At 44.0% G+C, this 21464-nt stretch overlaps 2 protein-coding genes across 6 annotated transcripts in view; one reads left to right on the plus strand and one right to left on the minus strand.

Moving 5' to 3' along the window:
- Positions 1–13021, minus strand: part of orc4 (origin recognition complex, subunit 4) — a 99795-nt gene extending 86774 nt beyond the window's left edge. The window contains 2 exon segments of the mRNA XM_055638683.1: positions 4956–5030; positions 12951–13021. Of these exon segments, the coding sequence (XP_055494658.1) occupies positions 4956–5012 (57 nt within the window). The 5' untranslated portion in view covers positions 5013–5030; positions 12951–13021.
- A 97-nt stretch (positions 13022–13118) lies between these two features.
- mbd6 (methyl-CpG binding domain protein 6) overlaps positions 13119–21464 on the plus strand; it is a 211044-nt gene continuing 202698 nt past the window's right edge. For all 5 annotated transcript variants that reach the window (XM_055638685.1, XM_055638684.1, XM_055638686.1 and 2 more), the window contains exon 1: positions 13119–13463. The gene's annotated coding sequence lies outside the window, so the exon portion shown is untranslated. The remainder of the gene's footprint in view (positions 13464–21464) is intronic.

The raw sequence follows: 21464 nt of genomic DNA on the forward strand, positions 1-21464 counted from the left end.
GCCTATTTCCTTCGCTTCTTAGATGCTGCCTCACCTGCTGAGATTCTCCAACATTTTCGTCTACCCATTCACACAAGTTCTGTTATCCTACTTTCCTCACCCACTCCCTAGACTTTAGGGGCGATTTTACAGAGACAAGTTAACCTACAAAGCCAATGCATCTTTGGGATGTGGGAGGAAACCCACACGCTTGCTGGGAGAATTTGCAAATTCAACACAGACAGTGCCCGAGGACAGGATCGAACACAGATCTCTGGTGTATGAGGCAGCAAGTCCAGCAGCTGTGCCACTATATTTTGTACACACACACACATATATATATACTAGACTAAGTGGGACCCCATTGCAATATTCCACCTCTTCACCAATTCCAATATTTGTGGCCAGTGAGGGGGGGGGGGGATGTGGGGGGACACACTTTCTGAAACGCTTGTATGGGTGTTGTGGGCTGAAGGGACTGGTTTCACGAGGGCTGGTATGGACATTGTGGACCAAATGGATTCTTACATAGAAACATAGAAACATAGATACTAGGTGCAGGAGTAGGCCATTTGACCCTTCGAGCCTGCATCACCATTCAATATGATCATGGCTGATCATTCAACTCAGTATCCTGTACCTGCCTTCGCTCCATACCCCCTGATCCCTTTAGCCACAAGGGCCACATCTAACTCCCTCTTAAAAATAGCCAATGAACTGGCCTCAACTACTTTGTCTGGCAGAGAATTCCACAGATTCACCACTGTGTGGAAACAAAAATCTCATCTCGGTCCTAAAAGACTTCCCCCTTATCCTTATAGTCCTTGTTCTGGACTTCCCCAACATTGGGAACAATCTTCTTGCATCTAGCCTGTCCAACCCCTTAAGAATTGTGTAAGTTTCTATAAGATCCCCCTTCAATCTCCTAAATTCCTGCGAGTACAAGCCGAGTCTATCCAGTCTTTCTTCATATGAAAGTCCTGCTATCCCAGGAATCAGTCTGGTGAACCTTCTCTGTACTCCCTCCATGGCAAGAATGTCTTTCCTTAGATTAGGAGGCCAAAACTGTACGCAATACTCCAGGTGTGGTCTCACCAAGGCCCTGTACAACTGCAGTAGAACCTCCCTGCTCCTATACTCAAATCCTTTTGCTATGAATGCTCTGATTTATAAAGGCCAGCACACCAAAAGCTTTCTTTACCACCCTATCTACATGAGATTCCACCTTCAGGGAACTATGCACAGTTATTCCTAGATCCCTCTGGTCAACTGCATTCCTCAATTCGCTACCAGGGACGTCCTATTTTGATTTGGCCTGCCAAGATGTAGCACCTCACACTTATCAGCATTAAACTACATCTGCCATCTTTCAGCCCACTCTTCCAATTGGCCTAAATCTCTCTGTAGATTTTGAAAATCTACTTCATTGTCCACACCACCTATCTTAGTATCATTTGCATACTTACTAATCCAATTTACCACACCATCATCCAGATCATTGATGTATATGACAAACAACAGTGGACCCAACACAGATCCCTGAGGCACCCCACTAGTCACCAGCCTCCAACCTGACAAACAGTTATCCACCATTACACTCTGGTATCTCCCATTCAGCCACTGTTGAATCAATCTTGCTACACCACTATTAATACCCAACAATTGAACTTTCTTAACCAACCTTCCATGTCAAAGGCCTTACTGAAGTCCATATAGACAACATCCACCGCTTTACCCTCATCAATTTCCCTAGTAACCTCTTCAAAAAATTCAAGAAGATTAGTCAAACATGACCTTCCAGGCACAAATCCATGTTGACTGTTCCTAATCAGACCCTGTTTATCCAGATGTTTATATATATTATCTCTAAGTTTCCTTTCCATTAATTTACCCACCACTGACGTCAAACTAACAGATCTATAATTGCTAGGTTTACTCTTAGAACCCTTTTTAAACAATGGAACAACATGCGCAGTACGCCAATCCTCCGGCACCATTCCCGTTTCTAATGACATTTGAAATATTTCTGTCATAGGCCCTGCTATTTCTACACTAACTTCCCTCAATGTCCTAGGGAATATCCTGTCGGGACCTGGAGACTTATCCACTTTTATATTTTTCAAAAGTGTCAGTACTTCCTCTTCTTTGATCCTCATAGTTTCCAAAGCTACCCTACATATTTCCCTTTCCTCACGTAATTCAATATCCTTCTCCTTGGTGAATAACGAAGAAAAGAAATTGTTCAATATCTCCCCCATCTCTTTTGGCTCTGCAGATAGCTGTCCACTCTGACTCTCTAATGGACCAATTTTATCCCTCGTTAGCCTTTTGCTATTAATATAGCTGTAGAAACCCTTTGGATTTACTTTCACCTTACTTGCCAAAGCAACCTCATATCTTCATTTAGCTTTTATAATTTCTTTCTTAAGATTCTTTTTACGTTCTTTATACTCCTCAAGCACCTCATTTACTCCATGCTGCCTATAATTATTGTAGATCTCTCTCTTTTTCCGAACCGTGTCCAATTTCCCGTGAAAACCATGGCTCTTTCCAATTATTACCACTTTCCTTTCAACCAAACAGGTCCACCACAACCATTTCCTGTGGACCTGGTGGGTCGAAGGTCCCGTTTCCACGCTGTATCTTTAAATTAAACTAAAAACACTAAAACCAGAGGAAATCTAAAGAAGGGTCTCTACCCGAAACATCACCCAATTTCTTCTATCCAGAGATTTTGGCTGCTCCATGGAGTTCCCCTGCACCATTAAAGCATGGAATAGTCTTCACCCTACCATTGCTACCCAACCAGACGCAACTAAATTTAAGGTAGCTCTTTTTTCCCCCAAGAACCCTTTTTTGCTTAAGTCAAGAGTCAGGAGAGTTTTATTGTCATTTGTCCCAGATAGGACAATGAAATTCTTGCTTACTGCAACACAACAGAAAATGTAAACATAATACAGAACAGGAGATAAAAGTTCAGTGTGTCTATATACAGGTGCACAACCTTTTATCCGGTGTTCCGGAAACCGAAAAACTCCGAAAACCGGCCATTTTTTCCAGGATGTCGTCTGCACACCAAAGCTCGCGTTTGGCGCCAAACTTGACCCGAAACGACCCACGGTCAACCCAGGTCTGTACTACTGTAGCGGCTGCCTCCTCCCCGGAGACCGGGGAGACACTTAAACATCTGTAAATCATTGCTTAAATGTTAGTCAGTTAGTTTGGAGGGCTTTTATGTGAAGGGGGGGTGAAGGGGTAAATTCTTAATTCTTAATTCTTAGTCCTGGTCGGAGAGGCGGGGAGCGGTCAATGCCTTACCGGGTCGCCATGCAGTAAGCTCCGCAGCGCTGGGGCTGCGGGCGTCCGGCTGCGGGCGGCGCCGGTTGTAGCTCCAACCCCGGCAACTCTACCCCTGGCTGCGAGGCGCTCCAAATCCACCGCCGTCCCGCGGCCGGACGCCCGCAGCCCCAGCTCCGCGAATGTTGGGAGTCGGTGGCGTCGCAGCGCTGGGATACCAGCAGGGAGCGGACAATGCCTTACCGGGTTGCCGTGCGGTAACGCTGTGGCCGCCGACTCCCAACATTCGCGGAGCTGGGGCTGCGGGCGGCGCTGGATTTGGAGCGCCTCGCAGCCAGGGGTAGAGTTGCCGGGGTCGGAGCTCCAACCGGTGCCGCCCGCGGCCGGACGGAGCCCCCAGCTCCGCGATGTTGGGAGTCGCCGACCAGGTAGGGGACTAAGAATCAAAGTTTCCCCCTTTACCCCCCCACCACCCCACCACATAAAATCCCTCCAAACTAACTGACTAACATTTATGCAATGATTTACAATGATTCCCCGGTCTCCGGGGAGGCAGCTGCTCCAGACTTTTCAAGCCGCCCGCGCTACCTTCCAAATCTACGCTAAAAATCTTCCATTCGGAAATCCGAAAATGTCCGAAATCCGACAAGTGTCTGGTCCCAAGGCTTTCGGATAAAAGGTTGTGAGCCTGTACCATAGACCATATATATACACAATAAATAAACAGAAAAATTGCAATAGGCTGTTATTTTTCAGAGTTTGGAGTTTGCTGGTGGAAGGTCCACTCCAGTTTAAATTCCATTTGGAATATTTTTGGAGGACCAGGAAACCAAGAAGCAAGAGTTACTCCAGAGAGTTACTCCAGCTCCAGGGAGTGATTCTGCGCTGGTTTTCATCGGTCACTGCAAGGACAGCAATGGCAGCCAGATCTCCCACAATGCAAAGGGTGGGAGAAAGTGTCCGGTGCCGACCAGTTGCCGTGGCAGTGCGCACGTGCAGGACGGCCGTGGCAGTGCGCATGTGCAAGGTGGCCGGCCATGCCGGCGGATGAGGAGCTGGCGGAGAGCGGTGAACCGGCGGCCCGGACACGGATACGGATGAAGGATGGAGACGGAGAGTGACAGAGAGAGATAGCGAGGGGGGCTCAATCAGAGTTGAACGGCAGGGTGTCGGGCAAAATGGCACGGCATTTAGGTTGCCCGGCGGGATTTAAGTCGCCATTGGCACCTGGGCAACCGTTAATTTATGAGCCCTTCATCTCAACATCTACAGCATCAAGCCCCCTTAGGATCTTACATGCTTTAACAAGGTCAGTCCTCATTCATTTAAACCCCAGAGAGCATTTGAAGAGCAGTTCTCCCAGTACCCAAGCCCAAATTTATCCTTCAACCAACCTTTAACTGTTGATTTGATTGTCTTATTTTTGAAATTTCTTCTGTGTTAGTTGGCACTGCATTTGCTTCAAAACAAAATATCAAAAGATATGAAAGGGTTCTATATATACACGTTACTTCTTCAGTAAACTACAATTCTACTGTTGGGAAAGATTTGGAGAGAATAAAGAATACCATAAAACATGTTGTACTCATCTTTAAACAATTTGTTTTTAACCACAACTATTCAAAGTGGGAATAATTTAAGAAACCAATTTCATATCACATGAAAAATCAAATACAAACCTCAGCAATGCACTCTCCCAGTGATAAACTGCTGTCCTTCGTTTTCCTTTTGCTCATGGTGGAAAAATTCACAAACTGCAAAACAAGTCAAACAAAATAAACAGGATCCAATCATTTTAAACATTTCACAACTGAACTGTTGTTATTTTATAACAATTCACATTATTTAAAGTGAATTATGATTTAATCAAAGTTTACTTCCTGCAGTGACATTTTTATTTACAACTGAAGCTAAACTATTGCAATTAAAAATTAATATTTATGAAAATTAAGGTTTGTAGTTTATACATTAGTCGCAGTCATAAAGCATGGAAACAGGCTTTTTGGCCCAACTTGCCAACCAAGATACCTCATTTATAATGGTCCCACCTGCCTGTGTTTGACCCACACCCCTCTAAACTTATCCCATCCAGGTACCCGTTCAAATGTTTCTTAAACTTTGTGATAGTACCTGCCTTAACCACCTCCTCTGGAAGCTCGTTCCAGAACAGCTACCCCTCAGAATCCTGTTAAATCTCTCTCCCCCCCCCCCCCCACCAAACGTCAAACCCATGTACCCTGGTTCTCGATTCCCCTACTCTGGGTAAATGACCCTATGCATTTACTCTATCTATTCTTCATGATTTAAAAAATCTCGATAAGATGACCACTCATCCTCCTGCGTTCCAAGGAGTAAAGTCCCAGCTTGCTCAACCGCTCCCAGTAGCTCAGGCCCTCGAGTCCTGGAAACATTCTTGTAAATCTTTTCTACACATTTTCCAGCTGAGTATCATCTTTCCTAGAACAGGGTGACTAAAACTGAACACAATACTCTACATGTGGATTAAAAAAAAACTGGAATAATTCAGCGGGACAGGCAGCATCTCTGGAGAGAAGGAATGGGTGACATTTTGGATCGAGATGCTTCTTCAGACCGGTTATGGATAAGGGAAAGGAAAGGTACAGACAATGATGTAGAGATATAAAGAACAACGAATGAAAGATATGCAAAAAACAAAAATGATAAAGGACAGGCCATTATTAGCTGTTTGATGGGTGAAAACGAGAAGCTAGTGCGGCGGGGAGGGGGAGAGATGGAGAGAGATGGAGAGAGAGGGAGAGAGAGGGAGAGAGAGGGAGAGAGAGGGAGAGATGGGGAGTGAGAGAGAGAGATAGAGTTTCAGAAGCAACACGGAGTCTCTATTTCAATTGACATCACACTGCTCTTGGAGTTATGCTTCAGCTAGTAAAAGGTATTGGGAAACTGCAGAGTTAAGATTGTTTATTGTCATGTACACCAGGAGCACAACAATGACAATTTCACTTGCTGCAGCAGCCTTACAGGCATATTAATTCAATAACAGGTCAAATACATACACAATAAATTATCAGTTATTCTGGCTGTCCCAGTCCGTGATGGCGCAAGCCAGAGTAAGCAGTTCAACCTTGGCACAAATGCTATAGTACTTTAGTGATGGTTGTGGTTAGGGTTGTTGAATGTGCCTCAAGTGCCTGAATGTTGATGGGAGAGTTAGAAACAAAGAAAGGCAGATACTGGATAATACACAAAAGGACTCAAAATGCTGGAGTATCTCAGTAGGTCAGGCAGCATCACACTAGACCATGTTCTCCAGAGGTGCAGCCTGAGCTGCTGAGTTACTCCAACACTCTGTGTCCTTTTGATGGGAAGAAGCTGTTCTTGAACCTGGAGATAACATTTCTTAGGACCCTGTACCATTGGTAGCAGCGGGATGACAGCATGGCCATGATGATGGGCTTTTGATGATATTGCCTTCTTGAAGTAGTACTAGTTGTAGACATCTTTGATGAGGAGGAGATTAATATTCACCATGGACCATGCAAAGTCCACACTTTCGTTCTTGAGGGTTCAAATTACTGAACTAGGCCAGATGCAATCAGTCACTATGCTCTTCAGCATACTCCTGCAGAAATCCAATTGAGTACTCAACAACATGCCAAACCTCCTCAAACTTGAGGAAGTAGAGGCATCAGTGAGCTCTCATTGTAATTGCATCAATGTGGTGCACCAAGGACAGATTATCAAAAACAAATCACTGTTCAAAGACAGATAGTTTTATTATTGAGTAATGGAATCAAGAGATATGGGGGCAAAGGCAGAAAAGTGGACAGGGTAATCTGGATCACAAGCTGACTGAATAATGAAGCTAGCTTTAAGGGGCCAAATAGCCTATTTGTGTTCCAATTTATTATATTCCAATAATGGACCGGCCACATGTGATTTAATTGAATAGGCCTCGTATCCCTGAAGTTTAGAATGTAACATATATACAATGACAATTTTTTCCTACAGTGTTGAAGAATAGTACCAAGCAGTTACAGGTAACAAAATAAGAAAGTTTTTTGAAATTCTAAATCCTGGAGGGCCGTAGACCACCAGTCATTGAATGGATTCCCATCCGAAATCCATAAGATTTCTGGATATAAAAAGGAAACATGGGAAAAGGTAAGGAATTTGAAGTTATGTAACAAATCATTCACGATCGTGTTGAATGGCAGAGGAAGCTCGAGGGGGCCATTCCTCATTCCTTTCTTACAATTCAGTTATTGTCATACAATGAAAGCAATTGTATCTATATCTATATTACTAAAACTCTGTTCTTGACCAGTTTTGGCGATCTGTGCTGCAATTTCCGAGAGAACGCCGCCACCTACGGCCGTCATTTTTGGCCATCTCGCTTAGAGCCCCCCTCCGCCGCATGTGTGCCGAGGATTTTTCCCGTCGATGAGATAAGACAGAGATATTAATGATTTTACAAAATTCCCCATTCTCTCTGCTGCTCCTGCTGGTGGGATGGGGGAGGGACTATAAAACCAGGAAGTGGTGTGCCCCAATCAGTCTCTACAACATGGAGGTCTGAGCTCTGAATGACTAAACAAATGTCTACACAGCTGTGAGTAAGTACCCTTAATTTTTGTTTGAAAATAAAAATATGGTTATGGTTAGTTTGAAGGAAAAAAGCACTGCCTGCAAATGGGTGTTTGGGGGGTTTGGGTTCTCTCTCTTCCCCCCCCCCACTCCCCTCTCCCCCCCCCCCCCCCCCCCCCCCCCCCCCTCCCTCTCTCCTCCTCCCCCTCCCTCTCTCCCCCCCCTCCCCTCTCTCCTCCCTCCTCCCCCCCCCATCTCCTCTTCCCCCCCCTCTCCTCTTTAACCCCCCCCCCCCTCCTTTCCCCTCTCTCACCTCCTCCCCTCCCACCCCCCCCTCCCCTAAACCCCCTCCCCTCCACACCCCCCTACCCTCTCAGCTCCCCACTCTCTCCCCCCTCTCAGCACCCCCCTCTCACTCTGTCTCTGCCCCCTTCTCTCTCTGCCCTCACTCTCTACACCCCCCCCTCTCTCTAGATGTGACTGCAAGTTGGGGGCTAAGCATCAGTAGATAGGGTGGTTATGGGGTAAAAGGAGCAAATTAATAATATTCATATAATATCAAGGGGGGTAATTAGCGTGAGTGCGGGAGGGGGGATAGTTAGTGTGTGTGACGCTGCATGCCACCTCCCCCCCCCCCCACAACCGCATGTTGGGGGAACAGACTCAACGGGTCTGCACTTGGTCTAGTCTATCTATATATCTATCTATCTTCTATCTATATTACTAAAACTCTGATCTTGACCGCTTTTGGCCTACTGTGCTGCGATTTCCAAGAGAACGCCGCAACCTACGGCCGTCATTTTTGGCCACCTCGATCAGAGCCCACGTCTGCCTTCCTGGACCAGAGTATTTTTCCCATCGATGAAAAATCAGAGAGAAATTAATGTTTTAAAATAATTCACCATTCTCTCTGCTGCCCCTGCTGGAGGGAGGGGGAGGGACTATAAAATCAGGAAGTGGTGTGCCTCAATCAGTCTCTGCAATATGGAGGTCACTCTGAGCTCTGAATGACACTGAACAAATGTCTACACAGCTGTGAGTACCCTTAATGTGGTTTGAAAATGAAAATATGGTTAGTTTGAAGTAAAAAAGCACTGCCTGCAAATGGTTGTTTGGGGGGTTTGGGTTGAAGTAAAAAGGCTCTCTCTCTCTCTCTCCCTTCCTCTCTCTCTCTCTCTCTCTCTCTCTCTCTCTCTCTCCCCCCCTCTCTCCCTCCCCCCCTTCTCCCTCTCCCTCTCTCCCCCCCCCCCCCCCCTCCTCTCCCCCCCCCTCTCCCTCCTCTCCCCCCTCCTCTCTCCTCTCTCCCCCCCCCTCCCCTCTCCCTCTCCCACCCCCTCTCTCTCCTCTAGGCAAAAAAGGCACTCTCTCTCTCCACCTCCCCTCCTCCCTCTCTCTCTCCCTTTTCTCTCTCTCTCTCTCTCTCTCTCCCCATTCCTTTTTCTCTTAATTTTTTTTCTCTCTCTCTCTCCCCCTCTCCCTCTCATTCTCACTCTCTTTCTCCTCTTTCTCTCCCCCCTCTCTCTCCCCTCTCTCCTCTCTCCCCCCCCCCTCCTCATGAAATATGGTTAGTTTTGAAGTAAAAAAGCACTGCCTGCAAATGGTTGTTTGGGGGGTTGAAGTAAAAAGACACTCGCTCTCTCTCTCCCCACCTCTCTCTCCCCCCCCCCCTATCCCTCTCTCTCTCTCTCTCTCTATCTCTCTCTCCCTCCTCCTCTCTCTCCCTCTCTCTCTCCCTCTCCCCCTCTCTCTCTCTCTCCCCCCCCCCCCCCTCTCTCCCCTCTTCCTCCTCCCTCTCCCTATCTCTCCCCCTCTCCCTCCCCTCCCCCCTCCCCCTCCCTCCCCCACCCACCCCTCCGCTCCTCCCCCCTACCCTCTCTCCCCCCCCTCCATCCCCCCCCCTCCCCCCCCTCTCGCTCCTCACCCCCCACCCCTCTTCCCTCCACGCTCCCCTCACCCACCCCTCACCTCTCTCTCTCACCCCCCTCCTCTCTCTCTCTCCTTCTTGCCCACCGTCTCTTACCCCCCTCACCCACCCTCACCCACCCTTCTCTCTTCTCCCCTCACCCACCCTCCCTCTTCTCCTCCTCTCCACCCCCCTCTCCCTCTCCCCTCTTGCCCCCCCCGTCTCTCTGTCTCTGCCCCTTCTCTCTCTCCCTCACTCTCTACCCCCCCCCCGCCCCCCCCCCCCCCACTCTCTACTGCCCCGGGGGCTGGTTATGGGGGTAAAAGGAGCAAATTAATAATATTAATACAATATCAAGGGGGGTAATTAGCGTGAGTGCGGAGCGGGGGGGGTTTTGGGGATAGTTAGTGTGTGTAACGCAGCATGCCGCCTCCCCCCCCCCCCACACAACCGCACGTTGGGGGAACAGACCCAACGGGTCTGCCCTTGGTCTAGTACATCACTAAAACTCCAATCTTCTTATCTTCCGGTTTGGTAGTCTTTCCATTTGCGCAAAAACGGTTTGCGATAGTGCTACGATTTTTCACCAGTTCACCCCTTTCTGCGCCATTGCGTCTTTACTGGAGCTGAGGATGGCGAGCAGAGATTTCCAACCGGACTTTCGGAGTGACCCGAAGCTGCCCAGCCCCCGCCTCAAGCAGCAGCCCTGCCCTCTGAAGCCCAGCGTCAGAGACCCGACCCAGCACAGCGTGGGAGACCCAGCACAGCCCAGAGTTGGAGATGTCGTCAAATGCCCAGTGCCTGTTGTGAGTCCCCATTGCATCGCCAATTCCAGCCACTACCCCTCTGGTCCCCTTCGTTGGCACCTCCATCCCTCCTCCATAATACCCCTCTCTCCCCCATATTTTTCTCCGAGCTCACTCCCCCCCCGCCCACACACCCCCTCCCCCCGCCCACACACCCTCTCCCCCCCCACCCAAACACACCACACCCCCCCCCCACCCCCTCCCCTCCCACCCCAAACCCTCCAACCTCACACCCTCCCCGCCACAGACCACACTTCCCTCCACCCCACCCACGTGAAGAGGAGGGTGAAGGAGTGCTTGGGGATGAGGTGAAATGTGCTGTACCTGGGCAGTTAGGGGCTATGGGTGAGTGGTGGAATATTGCATTGGGGGAACGTGCGAGTGGTGGAATATTGCGTTGGGGAATGGGTTGCATTGGGGGACGAGGCCTCCCGTGTGACTGGGACCCAACGGATCTCACTTAGTCTTGTTCTAAACTAAAACTCTGGTCAACTATTTCCTTCTATCCTGCATTTTGTTTTATTCCGCTATGATTATATATATATAGGGGGGTTTCACGGCAGTCGGGTCACGACCCACGACCCGTACTGTTGCTACGCTACTCCAAATGGAGTACACGCGATGAACTGCAGGTAGGAACTTACCATTGTTTCCAGCGTAGCGGGCCCGTTAAAACCCGCTGAAATTGTCAATTTTTGCGCTGTAAATAATTATGGAAATCGGGATACGCGTGTGAGACATTTAGCCTACTTCAGAATTCCAAAAGTGAGGAGAAATGACGGTAGATAGAAGCGAGAGCTGAAGGGACAACAACAGCCAGAGTGCTTGGCGAACATTGGCCGTTTGCACACTGCATTTCATCAACAGAGAGGCATTATTTGTGTTTTTTCTTGATTCCTTTGGCATCTAAATTTTTTTTAAATCGCCCATGGTTCCCAAATGGGTGTTTACATACAAAATGAAAACGCATCTGAAGAAAAATTTACAGCCAGATTTATCACTTCTGAGAATTTTTAGATACCAAAGGAATCAAGATAAAAACACAAATAATGCCTTACTGTTGATGAAATGCAGTGAGCAAACGCGATAATTTCCAATATTTTCAATTCCGATATCTGCACGGCCAATGTTTACCAAGCACTTTAGCTACTGTAGTCCCTTCAGTTCTCGCTTCGCTATACCTTCATTTCGCTTCACGTTTGGAATTCTAAAGTTGGGTACATGTCTCTCACACTTACCCCGACTTTCACAATTTTTTTCAACGCAAAAATTCAACATTCTGGCGGTTTTTAACAGGTAGGAAAGTACGCGTTTCTTGTATTAATAACATATACCGGAAGTGACGGATGTCCTCCAGATAGATTGAGCGGCTCCGTGCGTCAAGCCCTACGACCCAGTGACCTTACGTGCAACCCCCCCCCCCCCCCCCTATTGACTGCACAAAGTAACGGCGAATTTCAGAGTTGAACCGTTATTCTACCCGATCTAGTATCTTTTTGATTCTACCCTACACTCCTTCATTAATCAGCTGCAACACCACTCGCTCCGCAATTTTTTAATCGGTACTAGCAGAAGCTGAAATATTCCGACCGGCTTTCACAATGTAACACAAACCGCTGGGAGACTAATCCTCCAAAGCTGCAACATCAGTTGGGTACATGGGCCTTTCATTCACTTGAACGAATCAGACTCCGATGGCCCTCCATGTATTTTGGAGAGATTTAAAGGCAAGACCCAGAACTGCGACTTGCTCGGCGTTCATCCGACCTCTGCTCTGTGGACCAGGCTCGCATGGAAAACCCCCAAATGCTGGAGTAACTCAGCGGGACAGGAAGCATCAAACTGCCGCTGAGCTACCCCAACATTTGTGTCTATCTTCGATGTAAACCAGCATCTATAATTTCTTCCTACACATTTCGCATGGAAAAGGTCGGCAAGCACCTGTGTCTTCGGTCATCACATTCCTCCTCCACCTACAAATCAATGGGAAGCCCGGCCTCGTGTGTCTGGCAAAGCTCACTGACGTGAAGCACAAGCAGCAGCTCCAGGAAACCTTCCAGATGAGACAAAGCACCTTAAACACAGTCTCCATTTGAAGGGGTTTCCACCCGAAATGTCACCCATTCGTTCTCTCCAGAGATGGTGTCTGACCCGGCATGTTACTCCAGCAGGTAGTGTCTATCTTCGGTGTAAACCACTATCTGCAGTTCCTTCCCACACGTCTCCATTTGACTCTTTTCCCTCGTCCCCTTTATTGAGAAATACGTTTTACTCGCAGATAACCCACAATTCGCAACGGGTGCTCAGAGAAAAGATTCGCAAAACACTCGGGTTGTTTCTTTAAAATATAAGGTTTGAAACAAACAAACAAACAAAAAATCGAGATCCGTCCATCCTACCTCAGGCAGGCCCGACCGTCGCTCAGGTAACCGAGACGTAGATGTTATAGCCCCGCCCCCGCCCCACTTTCCCCTCTGACCCCTGCCACCTCCCTCAGCTCGTACGTCACTCGTTAGCAACCTCCCCCCCCCTCTCCCTCACCCCCGGAGCATTTTGGGTAATCTCCGTCTTGGGACATGCGCAGTTCACTGGGTATTTTCAGCTGCAGGTTTTTTTTTCTCTCTCTCGCTCTCTCTTGCCCCTGTCCCTCTCTCTGTGCCTCTGTGTTAAAGCTTCCACAAAAGTCTCCAGAAATAAAGCGGCCGTTTCCCTCTTTTATTGTTGTGATCTCGCATTCCCGGCCGGATACATCCCGAGCGTCTGAAAAACTTCCTGGATACCTCCCTTAACAACCAGCCGACCTCCCGGGCCTGGCCAGCAGCCTTTTAAGTGCCATTTCAACCCTTTATTACCCTTTGTTTTTGACTCTTTTTTAAAAAAAAGAGAAAGACTCGGAGAGGAGGAAGTTGAAGGTAAGTGTTTGCAAAGCCATTCCAGCCTCCCTTTTAATTAAAATATCTTCTTTTTTTTTAATGAAGTGTATTTTTTACTGCAATATATAAATATTTCTCAGTGTTAAAATGCACTCTTATTGGAGTTGGGTTTTGGAGGGTTTTGTTTTGTATTTTGTAGAGGAAGAACGTTCCTGTTTTTTGAAAATGGGGTTTAATCTGGTTTAAAGGCTTCTATTTATCCGCCCCCTCTTTGCTGCTGCTACTGCTGCTGCTGATGATGATGATGCTACGTTGCAGGCCACGGCCATGCGTGACTGCTGTTTACAACAGTCCAACTTCAGATCTTGTAGGTATCAGCCCCGCAACATTTAAGAACGTTTGTTCCATCTCGATGAAAATGTATTCGCAATTGAAATATTTGGAGATGGCTTACGGTAGATTCTGAGTATATTATGCAGTCTTTTTTATCTCAATGTGTTTAAATTGTTAATCGTCTGGTAGTCAATATTGAGTCGTTTTTGCTCTTTCATATTTTACATATTTATAGGCCCAGTAGGATGTGGATTGTCATCCACAGAAGGTGATGTCAAAAGAAACAAGGTGTTGAAGGATTTAAGTGTTGATGAGTTTTATTCTCTCACTTTGGTATAATTTTAAATAAAATTAAGTGACATTTAGGTTTATGACTATCCAAATGCACAGTATCTTAAAGTTGATGCCAAATGTATGGATACATTGAAAACTTGTATTCTATCCATTGTTAAATACCTGTTTTTTTTTTCCCCTAAAAATGTTTATACAAATTGGAAGAGGTGGGAGCTCAGGCGTAGGTTGAGTTTACAAGTTAAGCATATGGCAGCAAGTAATTTAATACTCAGTTTGCTGTTTCCATTTAATGTTTCATGCTTCCATTTTGCTTTGTAGCTATAAAAAAAAACACTCATGTTGCTGGAGAAGTTGTTAAAAATATGAAATATTTGAGTGTATGGGGCTATTATCCAAAGTCAAGGATCTGTATCTTTGTAGGCTTGTGTTGAGGTAAATTCTACAACTGCGTTGGATTGTTATGGTTTATATTTAGCGTTTGTGTTTTTAATGATTCTCAATACCTGATGTATTCCTCTTGTGTGGTGGGCATTGTGCTATTTTAGGAGGGGGAGGGGTAGCTTAGACAGAATGCTTTTTTTGATGCTTGGAACCAAATGAATATATGGTAGATATGATAACGATGTTTGAATCGGTTAAATGTGCACTATTGAAAGGCTGTTTGAATAGGTTACATTTGCATTATCGACCGACTCTTGACAATCATTTTGTTCGTCTTACTGTGGGAACCAAAACACTAAATCTGTTATTTAGCCATCTTGGTGTTCTCCAAGTAACCCCATGTTCAGTATCTTAATGTGTAGTGTGGTCTTAATTTGTTGACCAGCTGCTGTTATTTAGGTGGCTTATCAGTTCCCCTACATATGAGGATCTGTCAATTTTATTTTTGTCAATCTGGACTTGCATTTATAGAGTTGGGCAACTGGATTATATGTGCTTTGTGTATCTGAGGTGAGCATATTGGACCTAAGGAAGCCCTTCAGGTTCCAAACAAATTTCTCAATAGTCTGATATGGCAGTTCCTTAATTTGACTTCTTGAATTGCATCTGGATGCATTGATATGTTGAAAACATACTGTTCTCTTATTAAATTTGAGAGTTGGGCACTATAGGAAAAATTGATATTATTGATCAACCTGATTATATACCAAAATGTTACTATTTGTTTTTTTTAATTCATTTCAATTCAAGTACGTTGGCCAAGTAACATTCTTTAATATAGCAATATACCTGTCACTTACTATTCTCCGAGGAGTCTCATTTCACTGTGACTGTGTTTTCATATTTAAAGAACTTTGAAATTATTGACCAACCTTAAAACTCTACCCATGGTGATTAAATCCTAAAATATATGCACTGTTCCAGAAATGCTTTGCAGAACCATTTTCATTTTTGGAATCATAAATATTTCTAAAGATTTGTGCAATATTAAAGCATTTTATTTTTTTAAGTGCTATATATGCCTCGGCAAGAGGGAGGGGATGAGGAGAATGCTAAGAAAGTGCTGCTCTTGTAGCTTTTAATGCATGTAGCGTGCTCGTTATCTATGCTCTTCAAACATTTATTGTTTACACATTTCCACAAATTAAAATTTTGTTACATTTTTTTTTAACTCTGATTGGCATGGTATTGTTACTTTACATTAATTATGAGCAACATTTGATATAGGATACAATGATCTTGAAAATCTATCTTTAGATTATAGCTACATAACAGAATCGAGGGATATGGGGAGAAAGCAGGGTGGGATACTGATTTTGGATGATCAGCCATGACCATATTGAATGCCGTCGCTGGCTCAAAGGGCCAAATGGCCTACTTCTGTACCTATTTTGTATGTTTAACTTTGACTGACTTGAATAGGATTCTCTCCACTCTAAAATGTGTTTTTTATGGTCATCAGCCCCAAGAAACTAGTATGTTTTATTTGAGAAATTAGTTTAACACATTTTTATTGAAGTAATTGACGTGCAGTAGATGTGGTCCAACCAAATTAATGCCACGGCCAATAAAGCACACCAATACCTCCACTTCCTCAGAAGGCTAAGAAAATTCAGCTTGTCACCAATGACTCCTACCAATTTCTACGCATGCATCAGAGAAAGCATCCTATCCAGATGCATTGCAATTTTGTATGGCAACTGCAAGGAGTTGTAAACCCAACCCAGTCCATCACACAATCCAACCTGCACCCCCACTCCTCTTTCAAATCCATCTATACATCTCCCTGCCTTGGGAAAGCAGCTGATCTAATCAAGGGCCCCTTGCATTCTGGATATTCTGTCCCATCAGGCAGATGATACAAACGTTTGTAACTGCGTGCCAACAAATTCGAGAACAGCTTCTTCCCTGTTGTTATCAGACTACTGAACGTACCTCTAAAATGCTAAGGATGAATTCACGATATTCAAATCTACCTCAATGTGGCTCTTGCACATTTTTTTTAAATCCGTACTATCTTTGTGACGGTCACACTATATTCTGCACTTTATTTATTTTCTCTTTTGCACTTCCTGATGTACTCGTATGCTATGATTTGCTTGGATAACATACATTACAAAAAAAATTCCACTAACTGCGTTGCAAAATGGTTTGCAATTTACAGACATTCTTACTGCTTCAGCTGTTTATGGATGTAAACTAAAATTGTATGTTGCCATTTGTGAAAAAGAAAAAAATATCTTATTTGATCAGTTTGCAGGGTTGGGTATTTTAAAATGGCTTCTATTTGATAACCTCTAAATTTGTGAATGTCTTCGAATGTCTTGGCAATATTGTGAATTGGATGTCTGTGTTGAGAATTTTCATGTTCCCAGAGATTTGTGCAACAAGGAGTCCTTTCCTAGAAACAAAAGATAACTCCAGAAACCAGTATCACAGCAACAACTTATTATGTTCCAAAATGCCAAATATTTCACCTTGCTTGGCATAAGTAGACAGAGTTGCTTGGCATAAGTAGACCGAGTAGATAAACTTGTTCTGTAAAGTGACAGTTTCTGTTTGGAGAGGCTTTCCCCAAACAAAACTGAGAAGCAAGAACCAATCGCAAAAGGTTACCTGAACTCTGAAACAGTTCTGGCTTGAGCTCAAACAAAATCTATTCCAAATTCAATTAGTGTACATAAAATTACACAATTCTCTTGAAACTAATGTGAAAAAATGGGTGACTATGTTAACAAGGGTAATTGTTTTTAGAAGTTAATGGTAAGCTTCTTACTTTTAATTAGTGACAAACTCTTCCCAAATTAGGGCCTAGAACATCAAAAATTGCCAGTACATTCTTCAGTGTATTAATCCATTATGGGTCAGGTTATTGGACCAAAGTATTTCATGGTGCAAAGCATGCGGGTGGCCTCTGAAACACTCATGCTTTTTGTAGGAATTAATCAATGTATTGATATTTTGTCAGAAAACAATTATGTTGTGCAGAAAATATGAGTGTATTCAAATGTTTGTTGAGGCCACCTAAACAAATGGAAATTAATAGCGTTGAAATAAAACCCAACTTGCAATGAGAACAGTGAATGCTGGTTATCTTCTTTGTTGAGGAATCTGTTGAACAGAAATATGCTTTAAAATGTTGCATTGAACTTGTGGTCAGATTTTGTTTTAATTACCTGCTCCAAAGGTAAACCATATCCATTTCTGTGTAATATGCTTTATAGTTTTTTTTTCTCCAAAATGTGGGTGATTATTGTACACGGTCAGGGGATTTTCATTTAGAAACTTTTCAGGATCGTCACAATGAATGAAAAGTTTTTTTTTGGCTTAATGATCCAGGGACTGCATGGAACAGGGATTGGTTTAAACTCCTGTTCCCATATAAACGTGAGATATCTAGAAATAGAATTCAATGTATTTTAGCAAAGATCAGCATTTTAATTATATAAAATTAACTTCAGATTTTTTTGTGTTGTCTTGGTGCGGATACATTCATTTGAAATAAACTGAATAATTTTGCTCTTTGGTGAAGAAAGAATTGAACTTGATACTATTCTCGAGTGTTCTGGTTGCTATTTTTTAATTTTATAATGAAAATCATGGCAAGAAAGACTTGATGCATTGTGTAATCTAAATACGAATCATTGTGATAGAGAAGCAAACCTTAGATAGGGAAATCTGAAACATAAAGCAGGAAATGCTGGAATTAATTGGGTCAGCATTCGTGCAGGGAATCAGTTGGGTGTTTGGAAACAAGTTGTAGATCAAGCATGTATTAAGCTGCATGATGGGCTATAGGGAACAAAGGGAATGTCTGAGACAGGTCAGATACCAAGAAATTAATTGAGAGGCAATGAGAAATTCAGGATCACCCTTGCTGCCTACAGCAAGCGTTTCTTTTGTTCTCTCCACCCCATTCTATGCGATGCAACTGTTGTGTGATTTCTCACTTTCTCGCTCCAAAGAAGGTCGTCGGCCTGAAACACTCTCTCCACAGATACTATCCGATCTATGAGTGTTTTTGGCATTTTATTTACTGCACTGAAGGAGCATTTGCAGCCCATTGAGCCTGTTCCAGCCCAGAAAGGGCTGTTTGGATTAATTCTACCATCTAGATCTTAATTGGTAGTCTATAAGTTAAATCATATGAAATCTTTATCAGGGTACTTTTCTTAACTGATGAGATTTTCTGCCTCTACCATCTTAAGGAGTGAATTCCAGAAGCTTCAACCACAGGGCTAAGTGCTGGGTTATGTTATTGGTACATATAAATTATTTGCACTTGTGGTCTCTACATTTCATGCATTTGTGAGGAGGCAAATAAGTTGAAGGGACCACACAATAAGTTATAGAGCGCTAAACATGTAGAAACCCAAGATGTTAGAACATATCCACAGATTTCTGATGGCAACAAATATAGACAGCTGTGGTAAAAAGGCATGCATGATATTTACTTTTTTTGCCCAATGAATAGGATGCAAGGAATTCGAGGTCCTGTTAAAGTTTTCAAAAATTAGTTGAGTCACGACTAGAGTACAGCTTGAAGTTTTCATCACCATATTCGGGGCTCTCACTTAACTTTTAACCCTGTTGCCAGCCGGGCAACCTTGGTAGCTTTTTAGGTTGTCAAACGACAGTTTAGGTGGTCATTTAAGACGGTTTGCATGACGCGTGCGATAATGTGCTCGGAAAAAGTGCATAGTTACCAGCCGGAATTATGCTCAATGAAGCATTCACATATTATTTCGGCTTCAAATAAAGTCACAAACTAAACATATTCACCAATCAAGACATGATATATACCACAATGACATGCAGCACAATTATAATATAGTATCTCAACTCTTTACACATTGCAATTAATGCAATTTCTATTAGTTCTTTCCACTTCCAAACAAAAATGTGGTTGGATTATTCGGCATATGATCAACCTGTGTCAATAAATCCTGGACCATGGTAATATATATGCTTAACCATGCACACCACAGATTGATGCAAGCATGTTTTCTGTGAAGGACTGAAAATTACCATGACATGGCCGTAGCATGGGTCGTTATTGCTATTGGTGGAGAAACACTCTCGCTTCTCACATAATTTATCCATAACAAAATATACAGGTTGCAAGGAAATTTCTAAAGGCATTTTATGATAACAGCTGTTAAAACCGACTATACCCATCTGACAGGTTAAACATTACACTAACTGACAAGAGATGGCCAAAGGACATAACTGCAGCAAATGTTCTTCTGGTAATATGTTTAAAGGTGTCAAAACGCCACCTTACCGGACATTCAGATTAGATGTACGTGTTGTGAACAGCAATGAAGATACCCAGTTTAGACGCTCCAGATTAAAAAAAATGTATATTGATAAACGCTGTTTCCATCATTCCCACTTCAGAATTAACGTTAAAATTTCAACTGAAATATCTCCTGACCAAAATGGTGATGTATATGACCAACTTCTCCCGTTGGGCAGGAGATAACAGAAGCTTCAAAGCATGTACCAGCAGATTCAGGAACAATAACAATGCTAATTCTTCATCTAAATCTTTTTATTCGACCATCCATTCTCTTCTGTTTCATGTTGTTTGTCCAACCTCCTCTTAATTCTACACTGTTCAATTTAATCATTCCCTGTAGTAGTGAATTCCACAATCTCACCGGTATTCTGGTACAAATATTTCTTCTGAATTCCAAATTGGTTTTCATCATTTTATAATGTTAAATTCTGATTATGCTTTTCCCCACAATTGGAAACATCCTGTGTGCCTTCTCATGTCGGAACACTTCTACTAATTTTAAAGACACTCCTTATCTGTGTTCCTATTGAAGACGCTCATTATTAGACCTTTATTGGGACACTCCTTTAGAAACATAGAAAATAGGTGTAGGAGGAGGCCATTCGGCCCTTCGAGCCAGCACCCTCATTCATTGTGATCATGGCTGATCGTCCCCAATCAATAACCCATGCCTGCCTTCTCCCCATATCCCTTGATTCCACTAGCCCCTAGAGCTCTATCTAACTCTCTCTTAAATCCATACAGTGATTAGGCCTCCACTGCCCTCTGTGGCAGGGAATTCCACAAATTCACAACTCTCTGGGTGAAAATGTTTTTTCTCACCTCAGTCTTAAATGGCCTCCCCTTTATTCTAAGACTGTGGCCCCTGGTTCTGGACTCGCCCAACATTGGGAGCATTTTTCCTGCATCTAGCTTGTCCAGTCCTTTTATAATGTTATATGTTTCTATAAGATGCCCCCTCATCCTTCTAAACTCCAGTGAATACAAGCCTAATTTTTTCAATCTTTCCTCGTATGACAGTCCCGCCATCCCAGGGATCAATCTTGTGAACCTACGCTGCACTGCCTCAATCACAAGGATGTTCTTCCTCAAATTAAGAGACCAAAACTGTGCACAATACTCCAGATGTGGTCTTACCAGAGCCCTATACAACTGCAGAAGAACATTTCTACTCCTAAACTGAAATCCTCTTGTTATGAAGGCCAACATTCCATTAGTTTTCTTCACTGCCTGCTCTATCTGCATGCCAACTTTCAGTGACTGGTGTACAAGGACACCGAGGTCTTGCTATACCTCCCCCATACCTAACCTAACCCCATTGAGATAATCTGCCCCCTTGTTTTTGCTGCTAAAGTGGGCAACCTCACATTTACCTATATTATACTGCATCTGCCACTGAATTATAGGGAAAGGTTGGGCAGGCTGGAATGAGCTGCCAGAGATTTTGATTGAGGCAGGTACTATAAGAAAATGTAAAAGACGCTTGGACAGTACATGGATAAAAATGATCTATAATGATATCGGCTAAACACAGGCAAATGTGAATAGCATAGATGTGGTATTTTGATTGGCATGGCACCTTGGACCGAAGAGTGTGTTTCCGTGCTGAATTACTCTATGACTATCAATGATAATCATTTCTGCAGTATGTCTCTGCAGCTTTGGGAATT

This window comes from Leucoraja erinacea, chromosome 7 (assembly GCF_028641065.1).
Source record: "Leucoraja erinacea ecotype New England chromosome 7, Leri_hhj_1, whole genome shotgun sequence".
Lineage (NCBI taxonomy): Eukaryota > Metazoa > Chordata > Chondrichthyes > Rajiformes > Rajidae > Leucoraja > Leucoraja erinaceus.